The following is a 24,473-nucleotide window of genomic DNA, read 5'->3' as shown; positions in this document are numbered from 1 at the left end:
AGGGGATAATTACTATTATTCCCATTTCACAGTTGAGAGTTGGAGGCAAAGGGAAGATTCACTCTCAGTGCTAGATATAGAACTGCAGATTTCTGACTCTGAAGCCAGGCTTTTGTGGGGAATCTAAGGAGCTATGTAGAATGGATTAGAACAAAGTACTTGAGGGTTTTCCCATGAAGAAAAATAAAAGCCCCTGATCAGTTTGTTCTTTTCTGATCTTGATTTTCACATTTAAGGCAAATATTATTCAGTCAGTTCTGGTCCTCTAAAAAATTAGGCTGTTTACCCTTTTCATATCACTGTAAGTTAATATGTATTTTATGTGATAAATGATGATTTGCCTGAGAGAAGCAGTTTGTGCTTAATTATCAAAACCATAGAAAATCTTATTAGAGGGATTGGGTTGGAGGTCCTGCGACTTCAGTTCTGTCTTGTCCAACAATTCAGTTGCTAGCTGCTATTTATCACATGTAATGTGGTTGGTTATGGTGGGTTTGTGGTCCTCATGCATCTATTGTGGAAGCTACAGTTTAGCCATCATTTCCAAAGCCGCTAAATATGAATAATGGCTTATTTGATTCACTGCTGTTTTGAGAGCAGGGAGTAAAGGATTGGTACATGCTGAGTTTATTCTAGAAATAGCTGTGATATATCAGAAAGGAGGGGGGTGCACATCCTTTCTGAAAAGATTGAGTGGTTTAGGAAGGCCGGCTCTTTTTCTGATATTATACTCTGTTTCTGCCTATAATTATTTTGTGAATGTGAGTATATAGTCCATTGGTTCCGGACAGAGATCATCTGGCACTTATTTTTGTTATGGAGAATGCTAAAGGCATCCTCCCTGGGCATAATTAGGTATGTGAAAAAGCTCACAAGAGTAGAGGAGCCTCATGAAGATTCTTGAAACAACTAGCACTATTAAAAATTCTTAACTATGACTTTATTTCTAGTTATGAGTGAATAAAAAGAACTCAGTAACATAAATTAATTTCTTTTCCCCAGCTGTCAACATGGGCTGTGCCCTTCCAGCCACACAAATGTGATGTTTACTCTAATTTGTTAATAAAGAAAAAAGCTTCTGGTTAAAAATAACATCTGTCCATTGACGAAAAACAGCTTGGGTCATGAAAGGAGTTTTCAGTATGTTATAAAAGCTGAGTTTGGCAAGATGTACTTCTATCATAAAAGTTGTAACAGCTTTTGCCTCTTTGAGGGTTAAAGGGGAAAAAACATGTTTCAGGCAGAGGGAACTTCAACTTGATGAGTTGTTCTGTGTTGCTAGTTTTCCAGATCTCTCATCGCCATTTCAACAGTGCAATCCAAATTAGGGGCTTCTTAAGGGTTTCTGTTCCTACAGATGAAATTCTTCACCTGAGGTGATGTTTCCTGCTACCTATAGGTGGCTAGATTTCTTCTCTGTATCCTTTTAAAAGGTTGAATTTATTGAATGGTTCCTGACTGGAGTAATGGAAAAATTTTGCTGATATGTAACATTTTATTTCTGTTGGGCACTTGGTGATTCTCCATTAAAGAATAAATAAATATATGGATTAATAAATATTTATATATTACATATAATATATACATGTCTTTTTAAAGGAAAAATTACATTATCCAGGAAAGAGACAGTGTACCTTTATATTTAAGTTACTGAAACAATATCATTCTCCTATATTAGGTTTATTGCTATAATATATATTATAGTCACTATTGGTCTGCTACTTCCATTCAGTCTTTGGTACTGTTTAGCAGAGACCGGAGTAAATATTTATAGGAAATCTATGCTCTCATCTCATAGGGCTGAAGTTAGAGGCTCCATTACTCTCTCAGCTCTTGGGATAGTTACCCATCATCTGCCAAAGTTTATATTTGAGGACTCTAATAACTGAGAGTATTTGTCTCACTTTCTAACAAGATGGTATTTTAGCTTTGTTGCCATATAGCCAACCTGATAATTAATTCATGTGTCAGTTGATAAACGTATATTTCCATAATGTGTATTTGTAAACTGTCATCATGATGGAGATGCTAGGGCAAAGTAGGAAGAGGTACAGAGTGGTTATGGAAAGATCTTAGATATTATGTCTTACTGAAAAACTAATGTTTAGACACATTAAAATAACAAAAAATGGTGGGTAAAGGAAACCCATTATTTAAAAATGTGTCAAGTAAAGGATCCAGGCGTTGGATATCTTCTCTTGCTGCCCTGCATCTGCCCCCTTTGGCTAAAACTATGTTCTTACTGCCCTGCCTGACAGGAGACCATTGCTAGACAGGCAAATGGGACTGGGGAATGTGACCAGTACTGTAGGTGTTCCTTAATTGGATTTATATTTTGCTTTAGTGGTTAAATATTTTTTGCATATGTTGCACTCAAATCAGTGATCTGTCCCTTTAGTAAAGTACATTTTACTGTCATAAGGAAGCGCTTTATAATACTATATGTAGTGGTATATAATTTAGGTCCAGCTTCAAACAAAGAAAAGTTCTAGTATCAACTGAACTTCCGTACTAGAAGAACTAAAATCCGGTTTTAATAATGACTTCCTTCATACTTGGACAGACTTTCATGCCTGCCGATTGCTTTTGCTTTTTCATCTACCGTGATAACACTTGAAAGTGAGTGTGCCGCCTCATGCCGGAACTGGTTTCTAAGCAAATAAGTATTGAACGGTTTTGTGGTTATTTTGGTATAAAATCAAAGCATTCAGACTTTGACATACCTTCTTACATTCTTAATTTCTGTTTTTTTCCCCCTTTTCCCTTTGGATTGAATTTTATAATGAAGAAAAGAAATTATTTATTCAGGGGCTTTTTAGAACAAACCCTAACTCTTTGAAGAGTACTTGCTGTCAACCCATTTTTATTTAAAGTGAGGTATTTAGGGGTGCCTTGGTGGCTCAGTCGGTTAAGCAGTTAAGTGTCAGCCTTCAGCTCAGGTCATGATCCCAGGGTCCTGGGATTGAGCCCTGCAGCAGGGTCCCTGCTCAGCGGGGAGCCTGCTTCTCTCCCTCTGCCTCTCTTCTGGCTTATGCTCTCTCTCTCTCTCTCATTCTCTCTCTCTCTCTCTCAAATAAATAAATCTTTAAAAAAAATAAAGTGAGGTATATAAATAAATAAGTAAAAAACAAAATTTTATTAAGCAAGTCCCATAGTATCCCTGGTCCCATAAAATTTTATCTAAGATTTCTTGTCCCCAAATAAGTATCCACAACATCTTTTGCCAGAGTTGACCTGTGGAAGTCATAGGTTGGGCAGGCAATATTAGGCAGAATTGTGGGCTGAAAAGAACGGGAGGTGAGAAGGCCTATATCTACTCTCTCTTATTTACTAGGCACGATCTTTGGCTCATCCACTGACCTCCTTGAGCCTCGATATCCTCACCATTAAACGGGAATAGGATGCCTGTCCTTATTGCAAAAGGGTATATGTAGTGTGAAATGTTTTGCAAGCTTTAAAAAGCTGAGCAAACGTGATGTGATCATTTTTATTGCCCTTATTATCTTCATGTTAGGTAAGACATGATCATAAGCAAGGCAGAGGTGTATCCAGAGTTGCCTTTTATATATTATTTCTTTGTCACTTACTTACTGGGTTTCTTCCTCCCTAGTCGAGACACAAACCTAAGTGGGGATAAGCTCATTATTGAGGACCTACTTACTGTAGAGCAATGAGTGTGCATTATCAAGAAAACAAGTTTGGAAAGGAAAATGAGGACACCCACAAATGAGTTGTAACTATCTGTGAATGATGCTTTATTTTGAATTTCTCTCATATTTCTTTTCCTTTACTTTGGCTGTCAGCATGTGGCTTACTTGTAGAGGACTTGGTTTTTGCTGACTTCCAGTCACTTCTGAGCAGAAATATTTCTTAAGAGTATGGAGAGGATCATTTGTCACTGGTCATATTGAGTAAGGAAAAGTCAGAGAAATCTGAAGATGTACTGAGTCTTTCTGGTTATTGTGTTTAATGGGTTTTCTCCAAAATTCTGAAAGTCAGTAGAAATGGAGAGAGAAGAAAGTTTAGAAAAGGAGATTGAATGACTCCCAAAGTGAAGTTCTCCTGCTCAGTGGGAAACTTCTCAGGGTTTCCATGTGAAATTCTTCCTTGCCTCCAAAGAAATAACAATTTGTGTTTCACAATAGTGTGAAAGAGTATCTTTCATATTACCAAGAGTATTGCCTTTGTTTTAAAGATGTATTCTAGACCTACGCTTTTTATCAACTAGGATAAACGTGTCTCAGTTTTATGTATATTAACTTTGATGAAATGTGTTTTATAGCTTTTGCTTCTTTCCTCTTCCATTAGGTTCTTGTTCATTCTCTTAGGTCCTAAGGGAAAAGCCAAGTCCTACCATGAGATTGGCAGAGCCATTGCCACCTTGATGTCTGACGAGGTAGGCGATCTGGAACATGGTGATCTGTGACCGTCCCACTTGTATAGTTTTCATACTGTGAATTGGCTGTCATGATTTATTCAGTTAGAATTATATGGTTATCAGCCTTTATGACATGAGTCACAGTCATTCATGGCAGATGAGCTGATATCTAAACAGTTTTCAAAAAAACCAAATTTTACGTTGGAATAAGATATAGGTTCCTTTCTTTTTCTAAGCATTTGCAATTCTTAAAACTGATATATGTGAAATATTCTTTAAAATGTTCAAATCACTGTATTAACTTAAGCTTTATCTCTTAAAATGTTTAATATAGTCATTCTGGGAGTTCAGGTGTCCATATATCATATTGTTTCAGAAATAATGGGTTCTATAAAGTAATGCATAATAAAACAGATCATGCATTTTTCCTTAGGTATCAGAAAGTACCTGTTTTTATGGTCTTCTTATCTTGTGGGAAGGGATTATACGCACACTAAAATGCATTAGCAACCGTTACTGCAGAGTATCTAGTGCTTTGGAATTATAACCTTACTCTCAAAACAGCTGACTGTTGTTTCACACATTTTAGATATGATGAAACCCTAAACCCTAGTCTCAGTAGGAAGAAATACAATTAGGCTATGGGATCACTGATTTCTGCCTCTGTGGCTTTTTAGCTTATTCTTTTCCCAAACGTTTTACTTTTGCTTTATTACTTGATTTGTTAGCTTCTCCATGTGTTAAGTGGAGAATAGGGCATTTAGTTATGGAAGTTCTACTTGGTGATTACTGAGATGGTTACTTTAATGTGAGACCGAGAGCACTGATGTGTAGCTATGCTGGTTTCCCCCCTTGAGGCAACTAAGCCTCTCAGGGGGCTCTTTTGTTTATTTTTGTATGTTTATATTTTCTTAAAAAAAACTCCTTCCTCTTAAGATGTAGCAATTAGAAATGCTCTAGGCTCTACGTGACAGAAAAATCTGATTTATAGTGGTTTAAACTATTTGGGGTTTATTCTTTTGCTCACATACCAGGAAATTTGGAGGTAGGCAGTTGCTAGAGTTGGTTTAATGTAACTGCTTCATGATAAATCAAGAGCCACAGCTCTTGTTTTGTGGTCTTAAGATGGCTACTGCCGTCAGCTCCAGCCATCTCTTCTGTATTTGAGGCAGGAAGAAGGGGGTGGGAATGTTAGCTGTATCTGTCTCTTTTAACAGGTATTCTAAAGGTTTCCAGACAGCTTTTTTCTTTTATCTCATTGGCCAGAACTGTCAATCCTTATCTGAAGGGCAGGCTGGACGAGTGACCCTCTGACTCCAGCCTCCGTAGTTGCTGTGCCCGCTGCAGACAAGGTGCTGGCACTTTGGACTGCCCTGCCCTCAACCTCACAACCCTCCAGACCATGACATGTTATTTGTTTGACAGCTTTTAAAAATTCTTGTTTGAAGAGAAGAGATTTAGTAGCAATCCTTAAGAATAGCTAAGGATGTTAAACAGGGGCCATCTTTTCTCCTGGTGACTAAAGAATTTGACTTACGAGGTATGAAAAGGTGTAAAGGACTTTCAGATCATCAGCTAGGTTAGAAGAGTGGAATGACTGACAAAGAGGATTACGTGCATTCTGGAAGCTCCTTCTTTGGATATCTGTAAAAAAGACACGAAGCATTTGCTGCCTTGGATGACTTAGTTATTGCCTTGCTAAAAGGTTAGACAGATGTCACCTGCTTAAATTCCTTTGTTTTACGGGTTAACAGTATAACTTGATTTTTCTTCATTTAATAGCTAACATTATTTGTGTGTTTAAGAGTTGCAGTGTTTGGGTCTTAACCTGATCTTCACACTCAGCTTGAAATTTTCCTTTTTGAATTACCAGCAATGGTTTGTCCCAGTCGTTTCTATTTCAGAGAATGACTCTTTTGTATATTTCTCCAAACCATTTTCATCTGGCTTCCACAGCAACTATAGCAGTAATGGTACATACCAGTGGGAGATGAAAGGCAATGTTGTGTTGCCGTATTGATAAAAATAAAAAACATATAAAAGAAACACAGCTGTTTTCTCATGCCTCTACTTATATTCTTTGGGTTCAAAATCAGAATACCAAAATAGTTTGGGACAAGCTGATAGGAAGTATGAAAATATGATTATATCGAATATATATTAAATATTAAAGTGGATTATAGATTGCCTTTCTCAGGCTCGGCATGCTGTGAGGCATCTGAGGCATGTAGAGGCATGTAGAAGCATGTAGAAGGTTCTCTTGTCAATCAGCACATCTCTTACTATCCTTTAGGTGTTCCATGACATTGCTTATAAAGCAAAAGACAGGCACGACCTGATTGCTGGCATTGACGAGTTCCTAGATGAAGTCATTGTCCTTCCACCTGGGGAATGGGATCCAGCAATCAGGATAGAGCCTCCCAAGAGTCTTCCATCATCTGACAAAAGGTAAATTATCAGGCAATTGGGAGTTTTCATCCTTGAGGAGGAGGTTGTGTTCAGAAAAGGAAATGGGGTCAGGTGACTGTCCTAATACTGTGTTTTCAGGTTCCCATTTAACTTGATGTATTATTCTCTCAAAGGACTCCCATCGGTGCTTTGGTTTGACATTTCGTCGACACTGTAAAATGAATGTTGTATGTTGTTATCTTCTTCAGTGATTGTAAATTAGAGATCTCAGGTTATGATATTGGAATACATTGTAGAGATTTTTGGAGGATGTGTTGGGGACTTCCTGTACATGTAGAAAGATCGGTTTCCTCAAGATGAGTCCCTATAGATTTAAGAGGTTAAGAAATTGGGTGGGATAATTTTGGAGCAGCCATTTTCTGGAAATCTGTTATTTTCCAGGTGAAACAGTTTCCCCTCTTGTATCGTATACAACTCATTCAGCTTTTTATTTATCAGTCATTTGTCTTCCCTCTAAATATAACACTTTAAGAGTTGCCTGTCAGGGTGGCAGAAGGATATAATGAGCTTTCTCCCAAAGGGTTTTCAGTCCATCTCTTCATTAGTCTAGTGCATGACACAGCTAAGAAGCAGATGAATAAAATAAACTAATATTCTCTTGGGCTCTGTTGTCTTGCTTAGAAAGAACATGTACTCAGGTGGAGAGAATGTGCAGATGAATGGGGACACACCCCATGATGGAGGCCATGGAGGAGGAGGGGGAGGACATGCGGACTGTGAAGAACTGCAGCGAACTGGGCGGTAACTGACGGATTCTTTTGACATTCATGACGAGGATCTCTTGAGATCTTAATTTCCCTTCATCTTCCTATCTGCATTTGATTTGCTGGCCAATAGATATTTATATTGATTAGTCACAGGCACTGGAGACGCAACAAAATTAAACAAAACCCCCATGTCCTTTTGGGTCTTCCTTTTCAGGGGTGGGAGACAAACACTGAGAAGATGAAAAAACAAAAAACGTGGTGATGGTTTTCTGGGGAAAACTAAAGCAGAAGAAGTAGGGAGTTTGGCGATGGGAGAAAAGTATTCCAATTTAAATAAGGTGGTCAGAGAAGGCGTTACAGAGAATTGCAGCCAGTGAGGAAAGTCCTGAAGGAGGTGGAGACAGACGCAGCAGATGGGGGGCGGGTAGAGGACACTGCAGAGAGCCTGTGGTATGTGTTGGGTTGGCATCCAGGCCATGAAGTGAGGGAGGAGGTGTTAAAAGATCAGAGGGCCTGCGGGTGGGTGTGAGTGAGAGGCAGGAAGACAGCCATGTGCCTGTCTTCATCATTTGGCTTTTGGGATCCCATCCCTTCCCTGTACATTTACTTACAAGTGGGGAATATGTTACAGAAATGAGGTACTCACAGGTCATGGTCTCCCTAGCCTGCTGTTGAGCATTCAGGTTTCCCAGATTGCTTTTGTCAGTCTCCTTTGATGATAAGTCTTCCTTTTCTTTCCACTGTTAGATTCTCCATTTTCTTTTGGATTAAGTAAAATTTTAAGTAGGATACTCGTTTTACAAAGATAGGACTTTTTAAGGACATTGACGGTTTTATGAAAACACAAAAGTATGTCTTTTTAATATGCGATTGAATCTGAATAAAATGATTTTGTCCCTCTGATGACCACTTGGGTTTCTCTCTGAAATTGAGGGGACAATGATTTCCCTCCCCTTTTTTTCTTAAAGAATAGAGAATGTAAGATGTTCTCTCCCTTTATTTTTTTCTGAATAGTTCTTTACAAACTATTTTTACTAGGAATATCCTTTTCCTTTTCTATAGATACGAGTTCTGGGATTCAACTCCTTTACTTATTATTTTTCCAAGATATGAAACATTTTAATAGAGGAAATAGGGATTTCTGAATTCCTTGCTTTATTTGTTGTTAACTTTAAATCTGCCTTTACAAAGTGTAGGTCACTAGGAAGGTCAGTTTTGATAATCTTAAATAATGGTAATTATGATAGGATTAATACCTTGCATGTTTTTTTGGCAAATAATCTCATTGGTATGCAAGCATATAGAATTATATTATGTCTTTAAAAATTCAACTCCTTTATTTAATCAGACTGGAATTTCATGCTTGTATATTTCACTTCTTCCTAAATGCACTGAGTGTGTGCAGCGTGCCGAGTACCAGGCTCAGCCCTGTGCCTACCAAGAAAACTGCAGCCTGGCCGCTGAGTGCGGAGAGGGCCAGCAAGCCCCTCCCTCCCCCCAATCCTGATAAAGTATGATAGCCCGCGGTGGAAATCTGAACTCTGAGTGGAGGGTCAGGACTTCAGAGAGCTGCTGAGCTCTGAGGGCTGGCCTCCTAGGCAGCAGGAAGGGGGTGGGGAAGGCTGAGATGTGAGGTTTGGTTGGGAGGGTAGGTTGACTGCTGCACAAATAAGGCCAGCTGACCTACTAATGTGTGGAATGGGGCCGAGCTTGCAATGCTCTTCCGCCACATACTGGCCTGGCTTCCTCCCTTCATTCCTCCGGGACCTTATCCCAAAGTCACCTGCTTGGGAGGTCCATTCTGGCCACTCCAGTATTTCAACCATTCCTTCTCTAGCACTTCATAACCTTCTTTCCCACTTAATTTTTTCCCTGATTTTTAGGAGCCTGAATTTGACTTATATTGTCTGTCCCCCATCTAGAAGGCGAAACCCCCGAGGGCAGGTATTTGTGCATGTATTGCTCACTGGTGTGTCTCCAGCACCTGGAGTAGGGCTGGGCATATTGCAGGTGCTCAGTAAGCACTGTGGAATGATGAATGGGGCCGGAAAGGAAACCGTGGCTAGCGTATAAAGGACTTTACATGCTCTGCTCACATGTTTGGATGTTTTTCTTCAAACTGAGAAATTTTAATTCATCTACACAATTCACTCTTGTCTAAAAACCAACTGTCTGTTTTTTAAGGAATGTGACACCCAATTTAGTGACCACAACAGAGACAGATAGAAGAAAATGTATTCTTCTACAGTTTTCTGGTTTTCCCTGAAGTGGTTTAAGTAGAGCTTGTTGATTCAAACACTTTGAATACAAATTCTTTGTGGCTTCATAGGTTATCTCTTGGTTAATTTGATGGCAGTTTGTTTTACATTGTCACATGTTTGCTTTCTCCCTACCCAGGTTCTGTGGTGGACTAATTAAGGACATAAAGAGGAAAGCACCATTTTTCGCCAGTGATTTTTATGATGCTTTAAATATTCAGGCACTTTCAGCAATTCTCTTCATTTATCTGGCAACTGTAACTAATGCTATCACTTTTGGAGGACTGCTTGGGGATGCCACTGACAACATGCAGGTGGGTTTGGTTTGGGGGAAGACACAAATAGTACAGCCCAGATTGCCTTCCTCACCCCTCTAGCTCAGCTAGAAGCAGATGGCCTTTCAGTTACTCAGCGTGATTTTCTTTCTTTTGCTGGATGCTGCATTTTACTTTGCTTCTGGCCTGCTGCTATATTTCCAGCATTTTAGTAATTACAAAAATAGCTCGATGAAATCTGGCTTGAGTCACAAGTGGGGAGAAGAAGGGAAGGAAATGAAGATATACAATTCTATTTGGGCAAAAGCGTATCAGCTGCTTTAATTTTTGTGAAGGGCACCAGGTTTAGATCTTCTACTACCGTGAGTGAGCAGACCATATTCTGTTAACCTTGATGAACACACTCTTTCTGGGAATACATGATTAGCTTCATTTTACACATGAGCAAACAGTCATCAAAAAATTGAGTGATTTGCTTGAGGTTGGATTTGCATATCTATCAGTAGAACTCAGCTTTTAGGAATGGAAGTTAAGAGTTGTTTCTCCTCTTCTTGAATCTGCCTGTCATTAAGCTGTAAAGACCCGGGTTTGACTTATCTTGTATAAAGCACAGTTTGTTGGTTACTCTCCAAGTGCCATTTGCCATCCTTTTTTATCAGTAACAGCTAAAGTTTTTGTGGTAGAAAAGATATTTTGGATGCCCGCTAAGCATTGTGCTAGGTGCCGAATACGGAGTGTTGAGTGAAGCTGGTATTTTGTTTTTCTAAGGTTTATTTATTGGGGGGGGAGAGAGAGAGAGAGAGAGAGAAAGAGTGCAAGCATGAATGGGGGGAGGGGCAGAGAATTTTCAGGCAGACTCCCTGCCCAGAGTGGAGCCCCGCGCAACCCGTGAGATCATGACCTGAGCCTAATAAACCAAGAGTCAGATGCTTAACTGCTTAACCATCTGAACCACCCAGGTGCCCCAAAGCTGGTATTCTTAATGAGAAGAACCAGATTCAAGCCCTTTTCAAACCCCGTCCTTCTGCTTTACTACTTATTACTGATTAACCTATGTGACATTCATCAGTACTGCCAGCCAGCTTATTAAAAAAAAATACACCCGATTCCAAAAGATTGCTTTTCTTCTACCTTTGTTTTCTTCTCTGCGTACCTTCATATTTTAGATTCTGCCAAAACACAAAAATATAATGGAGACCACATATGATGACATCTATTTTGACCCAAGTAAAAAGGGAGAAATTAAGCCATTGTGTTTAGTCTGTGAAGAGCATTTTTATTTTTCGCCCTTATCTATCATTGCATAGCACATTGATCCAAAACTTAGAGGCTTGCAACAAGCCATTTTATTCTCCTCTCAGGTTTCGGGGGTTGGCTGATGGTCTCGTCTGGGGTGGTTCCCTCTTTGGGCTCATACATTTGCAGTGAGGCGGCAGCTGAGGTTAGAGTCACCCGAAGGCTTCTTAGTCACATGTCTGGTGCCTAGGTCGGGATGTCTGGAACAGTTGGGGACAAAGGACTCTGACCATGACTTTTCCACGTGGCTAGCTTGGCTTTCTCATAGCTGGGGACTGTGGTGACCCTTGAGAGCTCATGCCCTATTTGGAAGGGGGCAGTGGCCTCTCAGCTTTGCTCGTTCCCATGTGAATATGTGCTCAGGATGATTTCGCTTTCTGATTTTCAAAAAGAGGCTGAAAACTCAAATTTTCTTATGTGAAATCTAGTGATTTTTAAATATTGGCAACTAATTAACATTTAAAAAATAACATTGTGCTGGCCAGAAAGCACATGTGTGTTATGTTCCCAGTGAGAGACCTGCGGTGTGGGGAATAGAAACCAAGCATGGTAGGGCATGAAGATGAAGTATGCCGATAGGGTGTTTCCCCCTTTTTTTCCCTCATTCATAAGATAGGAATGAATAAATTAAACTGTAACAGTGGTATCAGTAGTAGTAATTTTATAAGTCTGATCTATATCCAAATTGGGCAGTTTTTCTTCCTCCAAATGAGAGCATAATGATAACTAAATCAGATCATTCACGAAAACAAGTGGAGAAGAGAGCACTGCGGAAGCACCTGAGGCCAGCACGAAGAGTGTAAAACAGGCAGCCACGTTAGGAAAATGAAAGAAAGCTATGATTTTGAGACAGTGGCAAGCTAAGCTCTGTCTTTCAGAATATATGGAGACTTTCTTGTGCAGATAATTTTTTAACACGTGGCTTTCCATGAATGTTCTTTTCATTGAGGTAGAGAAATTATGACACTTCCTATATGTTAGTTTATTGCCTTTTTTAAACTGAATTGAACCCCTTTTCAGCTTCATAAGACTTAGCTTTAAAACACGCATCTGAGATGAGGAAGAAATCTGTTAAAGTCTATTGTTGATCTGTCCTAGGTGAATTAATTTCCATATGTGCAAGTTTTGGGGAAAGTAAAGGATTCTGTTGTGTAACATATGTAGTAATCATGGGTATTCCGTCTGTGATAAATGTCATGGGAAAGGCCTTGCTGCTAGAGTAAGCAGTTCTCTGAGTTCTGCAGACTTCAGGAGAAACATAAATGCTTTCAGCACATCAGGATGCTAGGTTGTCTGCTAAAAGGACCATTTCCTGGATGTCACTCCTAGGAGTTGACTTAATTCAATGTATCAAATTCAAACCTAGGAGGATATGTGCCAGACATATTCTGCCTATTTTATTAATAGATTTTGTAACCTCTCTTGATAATTTCACTGAAACTGTGAACTCAATGTTTTAAGTCTGACTAGAAATATTGAAGGGCATATTTTTCTCTCACTTCTGGTCTTTTTCTTTGAAGAAATGTATTGGCCAAGTACTGCAATTTGGTACTTGTAGAAGTCACAGTGGGTGGCAGAAACACTGAAAAACAAGGATAGAAAATTAATGATTGTTAATACGTATTTGTTGAACTAAAGTCTATTATCTATTTCTTTTGGGCAAACTAATGCTATTAGTGAATGGATGCATAGATCTAAGCACTGAATTTATAGATCTAAAGTAGTCTGTGTAACTAGAACTTAGCTAGTGTGTTTGTGCGCGTGCGCACGCGTGCACACACAACACACACCCAACTCAATCGTTTTATAGTGATTTTACATATCCCAGTATTTCAGTAGGAAACATTTTACCTGTAGTCATTGTACTAGATTTTCTTGCGGTGGTAGATCACTTAGATTGATATTTCTATTGGTTTTATCTATTTTAAGGACTATAGAGTAAGGTGACTTAGTATGTTGAAAAGCATCTCAGTATAGAAAGAGCATGTCCTTGAACATACGGAAGTTTTGATGCTCTAGCAATAGAAATCTTGACTTGGCATCAGGACAACAAAATATTTTGTGGAGTTGGTGCTAAGTCCCAGATCATTTCCCAGGTCCATGGCAGAGGTTGATTTATTCCTTTGCAAATATTTATTGAGTGTCTGCTGTGTGGCAGACACTATTTTAAGTGCTGGGGATACAGATAAGTGACCAAAATAGATAAGAATCCCTAGTCTGATGGTATTTACAGTCTAGGGTGTTGATAAGGCATTCTTTTTCTATGTCCCCAAGAGATACCGGTAGTAGTATGTAGTGGGCTTACTTAGGGGGTAAAGTCCTCTGGGTCTATTTGACTTTTGAAACACTAGATCAAGACTAAGCAGAACATTGACATAGTCTGAAGTAATCGTCAATTATATCACATGCCTTTATAATGTGGCAGCGGGTTGTTCTCAAAAGCATAAGCAGCTCAAATGAGTCAACCGAGAATAGTGTCCTTGCTTTTAAAGGCAGACAGCTCAGAGATGGTTCACATAGGGCCTTTATTGTCAGGCTACAAATAGACATGGGTGCTGGTACAAACATGTTGTGAAAACACGGATGAGTCACTGTACTGTTGTTGTTTAAGCAAACTCTTCTTCCAGCTTCTGTGCAGGAGGTCTTGCCTGCTCGAAGACAGAAATTTACATTTAGGCATTTCTTACAGAGCTGAAGTATATATATGTAGTATTAACACCAATCATAATAAAGTTCATGTATGTTTAGTATTCCTACATACGCACTTGTGTGTGTATCTATCCCCACATCATTAGAAGCAGATCTTGGGAACCATATGGATCATTTCCTATGAACCTATGTTCAAAATGTAACAGCTGAAGAAGCTACTATGGCTCCAAGTATGATCAATTGGTAATGGCCACATAGATGACTGCACAAATTTCCCAACTTGGCACACCCGTCGGAGCCATCAGCCTGCCCTGAGAAGACTCGAAGGCTTTCAGAGGGGGTACCCATGGATTCCTTGGGCCTCTGGGGTGACTGAACTGCTTTGCCAAGAGTTGACCGTAGATTTATCTAGGACCCAGCCCTGGCTTGTCCTATTTCCTGTTCCTGTCGTTCAAAAACAAAGGACTAGAGCATATGCTTTCTGAGGTCCGGGAAATGTGCAACACTTTTTTTTTTTTTTTTTAAGATTTTATTTATTTATTTGAGAGAGAGAGAGAATGAGAGATAGAGAGCACGAGAGGGAAGAGGGTCAGAGGGAGAAGCAGACTCCCTGCTGAGCAGGGAGCCCGATGCGGGACTCGATCCCGGGACTCCAGGATCATGACCCAAGCTGAAGGCAGTCGCTTAACCAACTGAGCCACCCAGGCGCCCTGTGCAACACTTTTGTTATCCTTCTCAGTACGCCCCACTCTAATAATACTCTGGTCCCCTTGCTGTGCTATGAAGTAAAGAAAGGGTTTTCAGCCTCACCATCCTAGAAGCATGTCCTTTCCACAGCTAAACTCTGTGACCGTGCATGCCGACTCATTGCACTGTTTTTATATTCTTGGTTGCCAAGCAGGCTTACTGTTCTCTTCATTTAGATACTTCTGATTAAATTGTTAAACATAGATTTAATAAATATTTATGGATAGCTTAGTCTATGGGCAAGTTACCCATACAGGGAACACTTTTTGATACTCTGTGGCAAGTCTTTGTGTTTTTAAAAGTTGTTCCTAGCTTTATGGAACACTGAAAAATCTTTTAACTCAAATCGACATTGTTGATTGTGAATGACTGAGCATAGTCTAGAATGAAGAAAGTCATTTTAATTTCTTTCCCCAGAGTAAATATAATCCTATTTTCACAAACCTTTTAGCAAAAGGATACAGTAAGATTTTTAGAAATCTGTGAATTTTGTGATATTTATGGAGCCTAACGGAGCACATTTTAAGGAAATTTGTCTCATAATAAGGAACATTTATAGCTGGCATCTCCAAATTTGAAGCTTTATTTTAACATACTGCTGTGCTGAGAATATTTAATCAATCTGCTGAGGTTGGAAATGTATCATTTCTTCTTCACATATGATACTCCTCCCTAAGATAGACACTTCTTTATGAAGTTCATCATGTGCACTTTATAACAGCAATTGCTTCATTATAGTGAGGACTGTATAGTAATTTCAACTTACCTAAATGTTGCACTTTGGCACCAAAATGCATTTCTTTCTTGAAGTGGAAATGTAAGGTGATATGTTAATCTGCCTGAAATAGTCTTCCAGAAACATAAGAGAGTTTTAAAAAAAGTTAGGGAGAGATAGTCTGTTGGAATGATACAGGTGGGTTGTTTTGGTAGTCAAAAATAAGTGTGTATTGGGGCGTCTGGGTGGCGTCTGCCTTCAGCTCAGGTTATGATCCCGGAGTCCTGGGATCGAGTCCCGCATTGGGCTCCCTGCTCAGCGGGATGTCTGCCGCTCCCTCTCCATCTGCCTCTCCCCCAGCTCATGCTCTCTCTCTCTCAAATAAATAAATAAAATCTTTTAAAAAATATAAATGTGTATTAGTGACAAAGTAAGGGGCCTGCATTACTTTCTTGCCTCCAGTGTGTATGCTGGCTATTCCTTCTGTCAGGAAGGAACTTAGCAAAGTAATTTGCTTCACTTCATGTACAAATTCTGAATTAAGCCTGTTTGATTAAGGTTAAGTCAAATGTAACCAAATTTTTCACTTACCAGAACATATTTGGTTGTTTTTTTCAACTGAAAGACCTTTGTCAACTCTGTTTTCTTGGTGATTAGAAAAGGATAGTGATTTGGGCAGGCTGGCGATCCCAAATGTTGTGACATTCTAAAACTATTTCGTGTTTGTCTTGAAATTATGTTGAAATACCTTTATTTTTAATAAGATATAATTATGCATTGTAGAAAATTCAAACAATGCAGAAAAACTACATAAAAGGTAATTTTACTCTTAAACTCATCACTCAGAAATAACCATTATTAACATTTTCATGAACATCTTTTCTATATCTTGCAATGCATGTGTAAGGAGATAGATTGGTGTATAAGATTTTATATAAATGAGATCATATACCTGCTGTTTCATAACATGACTAGCATTTAATGGAAGTTTTTCCACTTCAGTATGGATCTTGAACATTATTTTTAATGACTACATCTATTTATACACATGATGATGCATGTCCTATAATTTACCCAATAATCCCCTATTAGTACACTTTCAATTTTCCCAAATTTTCTCATTTATAAACAAACTGTGGTGCTTAACTATGTTTTCATTCTTTGTCATTATCTCCTTAGAATAAAATCCCTAGCAGAATGTTTGCAGGGTATGCTTATTTTATTTTTTTATATTTGTTTTAAATTATACTCCCAAAGATTATACCAGTTTATACTTCCACCAATAATGGACAAGACTGTCCACTTATATGCACTCTTTCAAAAACTGGATTTTGTCCCATATTCTCATTTTTGCCATTCAGTGGGTTGAGAATGATAGATCATTCTTACTCATTTCAAATTTCTTTGATTTCTAGTGAGGGTGAATGTCCTTCCGCATTTTTATTGACTATCTATACTTGTGTGTATTTGTGTTCTTGGCATATTTTCCTTTTAGGTACTTGGTTTTTTTCTCATTGACTCATAAGAACTTGTGTAATAAGGATAATTTCCCTTTTCTTATAAAAAATATCACAAATACATTTTTCCTAGATCTATCCTGTGTCTTTTCACCTTATTTATGATTTCTTTTGCTATACAGATTTTAATTTTTATGTATTCAAAAATCTTCAATCTTTTATAGTTTTTTATTTTTGTTGTATATTTAGAGAGGCTTCCCTGCTCCAAGATTAGAAAAATATTTGCCCACATATCTTAGTACTTTTATGTTCTCATTTAAATTTTTTTATCCATCTGGAATTGATTTTTGGGTAAGGTTATACTGGAATTTGATGTCTGGGCATTTCAGATGCTCTAGGCATGTATTCGTAGCTCTTCAAACAAACAAAAAATATTGTAAAGCCTCCCCGTCTTTCCCCTCCTTTCTATTGGACTTGGAATTGTGGCTCTTTGGTGAAGGTTTTGGCTCATACTTTTCTGCAAGCAGGGAGCTAATTCATCTTTCAGTCTTCCCTCTTTCTTCAGTTCTTGCCGGGCAGTGTAAACAGAAATCCTGTTTATGATGATAAAGCACTTTTAGGCAGAGTAGATGGCAATAAGGATTTGACAGCTGCGATCTGTCAGGACAGAAATCACTGATTTATAGGCTGTAGCTACAGAGGTGAAATAAAAAATGAGGGCTGGCTATCCAGTCTTCTTCCCCAGTGCAGATGAATGGTCTGTGTCACTGGACCTTAACAAATGCTAGCAGGTGGTTCTGATTTGGCAAGAGGAAGGGAGGTTTTTTGAATGGGTGCACCTCAAATTTGAGCCATATAAGAATCACGTGGGGAACTTAAAAAAAAAATACTGATCCCACAGGCCTGATCTTCAGAGATCGTGATTTAATTGTTCAAGGTGGAGCGAAAGAATCAGTATTTTTTTCTTAAAACAAAACAAAACAAAACAAAAACTTCCCAGCTAATTGTCATGTGACCCAGATTTGATTTAGAGACTTGCATCATTTCTTCACTTTACTTCTAATCATGTGGCTTGACTTTCTGCTGGAGACCTGCCATCAAAACTCCTGCAGATAATTCAGGTCTGCCTGCCTATTTCCAGTGGCCATGTCTAAATGGCATTGGGCTGCATCATTCTTCTTGGCTAGACTCCACTAGAGAAATTTAATTTTATTATTCTACACAGTTTGTATGAATTACCACGAACAGGGGCTGAAATTTCTTTTTATGGTTAGAAACAGTTGAGTTTCTTTTTAGAAGCTTGAAATAATACAGTTAAGTCAGTGAATACTTTATCATTTACTGCCACCAAAATATTTTCTTTTCCAAGTTTTACTTGGTTGAAAATTGTCAAAGACATAGAAAATGTTTTGTTTTCTTAGGCAGTTGTGCTGCATTTCTCCTGTTACTGCCATCCACACTGCCTAAATGGTTGTGATGATTTTTCTAAATAATGAATTCCTCAATAAAAAGAACATAAAACAAGAAGGGTCATTCTTGAGTGTCCTGTGAAGATACTGAATTGCAGTAAAGTCAAAGTTGACAGCATACATTTTTAATTTCTAAGGTTTCATCATCTTTTGAATGTGCTTTTTTGACATTAGTGCGGACAGGCATGATGGCCCTGGGGCCCTTATCACAGGTGGCTTCAAGACCTAAAATGCTGGTGTTACCAGTTACGGTTGAATTTTTTTTTTTTCCTTAAGAATCTTGTTCCTATGGTCTGACTTCTTTTATGCTTGATTTTTCTATTATGGGACTTGTGCTCATTTTCTTGACTGTTTTGTAAAACAGGGACCATCTTTGGTTTAACTTCATACCCTGATATAAGGAGAAAGACGTTCATAAATTGTTTTGGATGTGGGTTTTGACTTCACAGCTGTAAAGTAAAAGAAACTATTCTGTTTTTACAGCCAATCCCATGTGTTTAGTAGCACAGGGAATGAAGAGAAGCAACTTTCAATGGCCGTAGTGAGGCCCCTAAGGCATCTGTTGATTTGGGATTTGCTCGGGGATATATTGAAGGTCTAAAGAGGTTTTTTTCCCCCCCATTTCCTCTGAGGACTAATCTTCATTTTTTTCTTTTCATGTCACTCCATTCAACTTCCTCTCTCCATCTTTTCCCTCTTCTGACGAAAAGGGGAATAGTAGAGGCAGGCTGGAGGAAGGGGATGAAGCAGCAAAGGAAAGAGAACCCACGTTTCATTGTATCTATGTTCTTAGCTCTTTATATATTATTGTCTTTCTTAGTCCATGTCATTTTCCTTGAAATAGCAGTCGATTTTACAGAAGAGAGAATTAGGATGTGGAGAGGTGGGTGACTGGGATTTAATTCAGGTGTCCCTGACTCCAAGACGTGCTGTTTATGCCGAGCCACCTGGAAGAGACGCTGGAAATCATCTAGTTCAGCTTTCCGTCTTATATCTAAACAAATACCTTATGTATATGTTACTGTTCATAAAAAATGTATTTTATATCAGAGACTATGCTAAACATTTTCCATGTATTATCTAATATGTATACTGTTTAAGGCATAAAGAGATAAAGTAATTTGCTTAAAGTCATGGATTGAGTAAAGGGGATAGTCTAGCGTCACTTTGAGATTTTTTTTGACTTCAGAGTCCATTGTTAAACTACATCAGCCCCACGTTTCCTACACAAAGAAACTAAAATCGACAAACTTGAAGTGACATTCCCAAGATCACCTGCTCTTTGGGGAACAGAACAAAGTCTAGACTCTAGATTTCCTGACTGTTGGTTCTTTGCTTATTCTCCTCTTCAACAGTGGGTGATTCTTGATCAGAAATGGAAGGAGATGAAAGCCTAACCAAAATGGAGCTGGAGCACTTCGTGCTACCTGATTCTGCCACACCTCTGAGCTCAGCCACACACAGTCTCATGAACTGAATGAGAACTAATAGAGGCAGGGAGAAATCAGGGCTAAAAGTGTCTTTATGAGTTACAGCTATTAGAAATACACACACCCACATGTTATTTTCCTTTTTTTATATTCGTGAACCCTGAATATAACAAATCAGAAAAGGGGTTTCTGATAGTTCACCTTATAAATTGCTTCAAATTCTAGTGAGTTGAACTGAAGTATTTCAGTGCATGAGATTATTTTTAAATTTTCTATCTTATCAAGAGGAACATATCAAAATGTGGTGAAAATAGTGCTTTTCTCAGAAACACTGCAAGTATCTCTAAGCTTAAGCAAGTTTCCAGTGCAGTGTATATAATAAATCACCTGTCTGTTTCAAAATTGTCAGCAAGAGAATGGAAACTGTAGCACTTACCAAAAGATCAAGTACTGAAATAAAAATACTCTGCCTTTTAACAGTCACATGGTTTCCATAAATCAAAGCCATTTTCTGGAAGAAATTCATTGTTATCTTTACTGAGTGAGCAACAACGGCTGTTGACCTTTGATTAAGTGGAACCTAGGGTATGATTTGGGAATTTCTTCTTCAGTTCCTTTGGCGTTCCCTGCATGCCTACAGAGCACATGGAGGGATAGTGCAAAGCTTGATGAGAAGAAGAAAAATAGGAAGGCCCCTGGAGACCCTGTGCTTGCCTTCAGAGAGATTAATAGCAGTGTCAGATCAAGTAGAGAATTCTTAATCTCGCATTTCTTCTTTCTTCCCTCATGTTCTCTCTTACACCCTGGTGGTACTGTATTTTGATTGTGCAGTAGTCATGAGAAATAGGTACTTTTCCATGCTTGATAAAGAATGATGCAGTAACTTTGCCTGTCCCATATACCCAGAATGTGGCTTGTCCTGCCACATGGAACATTCCACTCCTACCCTTTCATGTTACACACGCTAAAGTAAGTTATGAGAAAGATAAATTAAAAGACATTAAAAAAAACCCTCATTGTCAGTGCACAGAAGGGGAAACACTGCATGTCCACGAAAATCCCAGCTGAGGGCACACCCTATAGCCTTGCTGTGGTGAGGTCGTGGTTGTGTAGGTATCCATACTCCATGCACTTGGCGTGCCACACCGAATGCGGGTTTGTTCATATCACTTAACTCTTCCCGAATCGCAGTATCTTCACATGTAAGAGATCAGAACTGTTTGTTGGGCACAAGGGAGTCTCTTCTCTGCATGAATGCAACCTGGTTCTGCCAGCCTTGCTTGTTGTTCTTCATTCTCTCCCTCTGAAGAAGAATGAGGTGGATACCCTGATGATGTATGGAATGGCTATAAAATAATGGGATGGCATTCTTCAGTCATGTCGTAGAGCTCACATCCATGGAAACTGGGTCCCCTCCTGCCAGACTGTCAACCTCGACTTCTTAGAAATAGTTCTGAACTGTTTCAGAATGTGGGTGCTCACTGTGTGAGAAGCCAGTCTTATTTGTCAGCCCTTGTTTCTTTTGCCCTTTCCCCACCCCAACCCCGTTATTACACGGTACTGTTCTAAAGGATTATCTGTTTTCTGAATTGAACTCGACCCTTCAAAGAGGAGGATGTGCTGTTGCCAGTGCCATTTTAAGGAGAATATTGCTGGCTCTGAAGCAGCGTAAAAAATATTTTGAGTGATCACTATAATAAGGGTCTCTTTGGATGGCTTTTAAGTGGGTATAGCACTTAGTGTATTTAAGTTCTGTAACTTTTTTTTATTTTGATATTTAAACTTTTATTACTTAAAAAGACATTTTTCAAATTTGCATATAGTTGGCATACAATGTTACATTAGTTTCAGGTGTAGAAAGAACATATGAGTCAACCTCTCTGTATGTTATGCTGTGCTCACCACAGGTGTAGCCGCCATCTGTCAAAATACGATGAGTATACTTCCTATGTTGTGCCTTTTACTCCTGTGACTTATTCATGCCATAACTGTAACTTGATTTTAAAAAATAATTCCTGTGTAATCATTTCATTATACGATACGATAAGTGAGTGAAAGTTGCTAGAGAACTTCTGGGGCCGTGGGAAGAGGTGGACAGAGGCTGACAGGTAGATAGGTTAACTGTTTGGTGGGGGGCAGGGAATGACTGAGTGGTGTCTCAGATTACCCAGAAATCCTTTCTGCTCCAAACAGAGGGTGGTTTAGATTAAGAGATGGCTTGTTTTATGTAAACATAAATCATACTTCTGTGAACAGGTAACTTATTGTTCAGTGAAGAGGGAGATCTTCCTCGTACCATTTTGTTTTAGTATACACATATAGAGATCAGCGATTTTGCTGTTATGTAAATTAACCTACCATTAAATATATATATATTTGTGTCTTTTAAAGCTATAGAATATTTACTCATTTGAAAAATGTTTATCTTACAAGTTTTATGGTTTAGATGTCTACCCTTACGTATGAATAAAGGGACTGTCATCTTTTTATATTTAAAAAATCATCCCTTGATAGAATACTATTTCAGGTTTAGAAAAGGATCCTCTTACAAATAAAAATGTGCTTTTCTAACTAAAATTCAAACTGATGAAAAATAGAGGGTATGGACTAGTTTGCTATCGTCTGAGGCGTTGGTCCCAAATGACATGATTAAGTAAGTTACGATAATCTTTTAAGTCAGTAATACTTGATGGCTTATGTTTCCTTGTTCTTGTTTGGCTAAAGGAAAACAATGGTCTGAGTTTCCAGAGATAAAACCATAGGGAGGAGGCACCTGGGTGGCTCAGTCGTTAAGCATCTGCCTTCGGCTCAGGATCCGGGGTCCTGGGATTGAGCCCCGCATCGGGCTCCCTGCTCGGCAGAGAGCCTGCTTCTCCCTCTCCCACTCCCCCTGCTTGTGTTCCCTCTCTCGCTGTCTCTCTCTCCGTCAAATAAGTAAATAAAATCTTTAAAAATAAATAAATAAATAAACCATAGGGAGGTGTGGCCACAAAGATATAGTTATTCATGTCCCTACACACGTATTTCCTCTAAAATAAATTAAAGCTCTTCTATAAGTTTACACTGGAGAAGGAATAGGTAATAAGAAATTTTTTTTTTTTTTTGGAGTTGCTGTCTTAGAGATTGCAGGATAGAGGGCAAATTTTTTTTTGCCCCCTTTGCTCTCCCCTCTCAAATCTTTCCTTTAGAAAAAATTGCTTTTGTGTATAAAATGTAACTATTTATAAGTACCTGCTATGTTCAAGGTGACATCAGGCTGAAACAAACACTGAAGGTAACCACAGAGAGAAAAACACCCCAAAGGACTGAATCACATCTACCCACTTGGTGGTATTATTACACAGTGTGATTTCACATACAGAAGCTTCAGTTAATATTTTTAGAATGGATCAGAGTCACCTCCTTTTGCCTTCTGTCATCAGCCACCAGTCGTTAGAATTCCTGTAGTCCTTTGGAGCGGGCTGGCAGCCCTTGGAGTAGGGAGAGGTGACTAAATCGTATGGTGAAATACATGGTGATATTCCTACTGGTAAGAATCTTAATTCTTCACGTCTATTTGCTGTGTTTGCTCTGGCCTTCGTAATAGCATATTCATGTGCTTAATTTCCCTAGTGCCATCACACATGGGAAGGAAAAAGACGTGTTTCTTTTAACAGCTTTATTTTCTTTCTCTTAGGGTGTGTTGGAGAGCTTCCTGGGTACAGCTGTCTCTGGAGCTGTCTTCTGCCTGTTTGCTGGTCAGCCCCTCACCATCTTGAGCAGCACAGGACCTGTTCTAGTTTTTGAGAGGCTTCTATTTAATTTCAGCAAGTATGTATACACATATCTAATTATAAATTAGGATTGTTTAATTGTAGAACATTCATAGTCTAGATTGAGCGTAGAATAATAATTAGGTCTATCAGAACATGAGAATTTTAAGATGTGGAGGTTGGAAGGCCCTTGGAGACTAGATATTCCAACACACATTTTATGTTTGGTCCAGCGGAGGCCCAGATGATGTACTATCCGCTTGCCCTCATCGTCATTCTCTGCCCTTATAGCCTCACTCTGTGCTCCAGGGGCTGACCTCTGTGTGGATTGCAACACTAAGGCTCCTTTGCCCGCTGGCTTCTTCTTGGGTTTGATAGTGCTTCAGTAGGACAGGAAGGGCGAGAAGTCAGGATGGGTGTCTACCTCCCTGCCCCTCACTGTCCCTGCTTTAACACTGCAGTCTGGCAGGGGCTTGTCCCTTGCGTATAGCCCCTGTAAGGTGCCCCCTCTGTCCTGGTTCTAGCCCTCTCCAGGCTCTGGTGACTCTAGTCCTTCCTTGGCCTTTTCAAGCTAGGAGGTAAAAATGGCTCCCTGATGTCGCTAGTCCCCAAGTACCTTGCCATTCTCGGTTACTGACACCTCTGTAAATAGCCCATTTATTAAGTTTTCCTCACAGTCCTGTTCGAGAATGCCTTCTATTTCCTGCCATGATCCTGACTGATACACTAGAGAAAGAAAATGTCTTGTTCAAGGTCACATGACTCTTTAAAGAAAGAGCCTAGCTGCTCCAATGATCCACTGCTCCTAACCCTGATCTCAGTGTTCTTAACTAAAGATATATTTTAAGAGTCAGCTGAGTAATAACATTTG

The 24,473-nt window shown here is 39.0% G+C and overlaps 1 protein-coding gene across 2 annotated transcripts in view; it reads left to right on the top strand.

Moving 5' to 3' along the window:
* SLC4A4 (solute carrier family 4 member 4) overlaps window positions 1–24,473 on the top strand; it is a 290,745-nt gene that overhangs the window by 179,723 nt on the left and 86,549 nt on the right. For both annotated transcript variants that reach the window (XM_088020772.1, XM_088020764.1), the window contains 5 exons: window positions 4,309–4,396; window positions 6,672–6,826; window positions 7,469–7,588; window positions 9,952–10,126; window positions 23,527–23,660. In XM_088020772.1, coding sequence (XP_087876898.1) covers window positions 4,309–4,396; window positions 6,672–6,826; window positions 7,469–7,588; window positions 9,952–10,126; window positions 23,527–23,660 — 672 coding nt within the window. The remainder of the gene's footprint in view (window positions 1–4,308; window positions 4,397–6,671; window positions 6,827–7,468; window positions 7,589–9,951; window positions 10,127–23,526; window positions 23,661–24,473) is intronic.

This window comes from Eumetopias jubatus, unplaced genomic scaffold (genome assembly GCF_037043125.1).
Source record: "Eumetopias jubatus isolate StellerSeaLion01/CBP00866 unplaced genomic scaffold, mEumJub1_p1.0 scaffold_2, whole genome shotgun sequence".
Lineage (NCBI taxonomy): Eukaryota > Metazoa > Chordata > Mammalia > Carnivora > Otariidae > Eumetopias > Eumetopias jubatus.
This window is presented reverse-complemented; position numbering and strand designations above follow the sequence as displayed.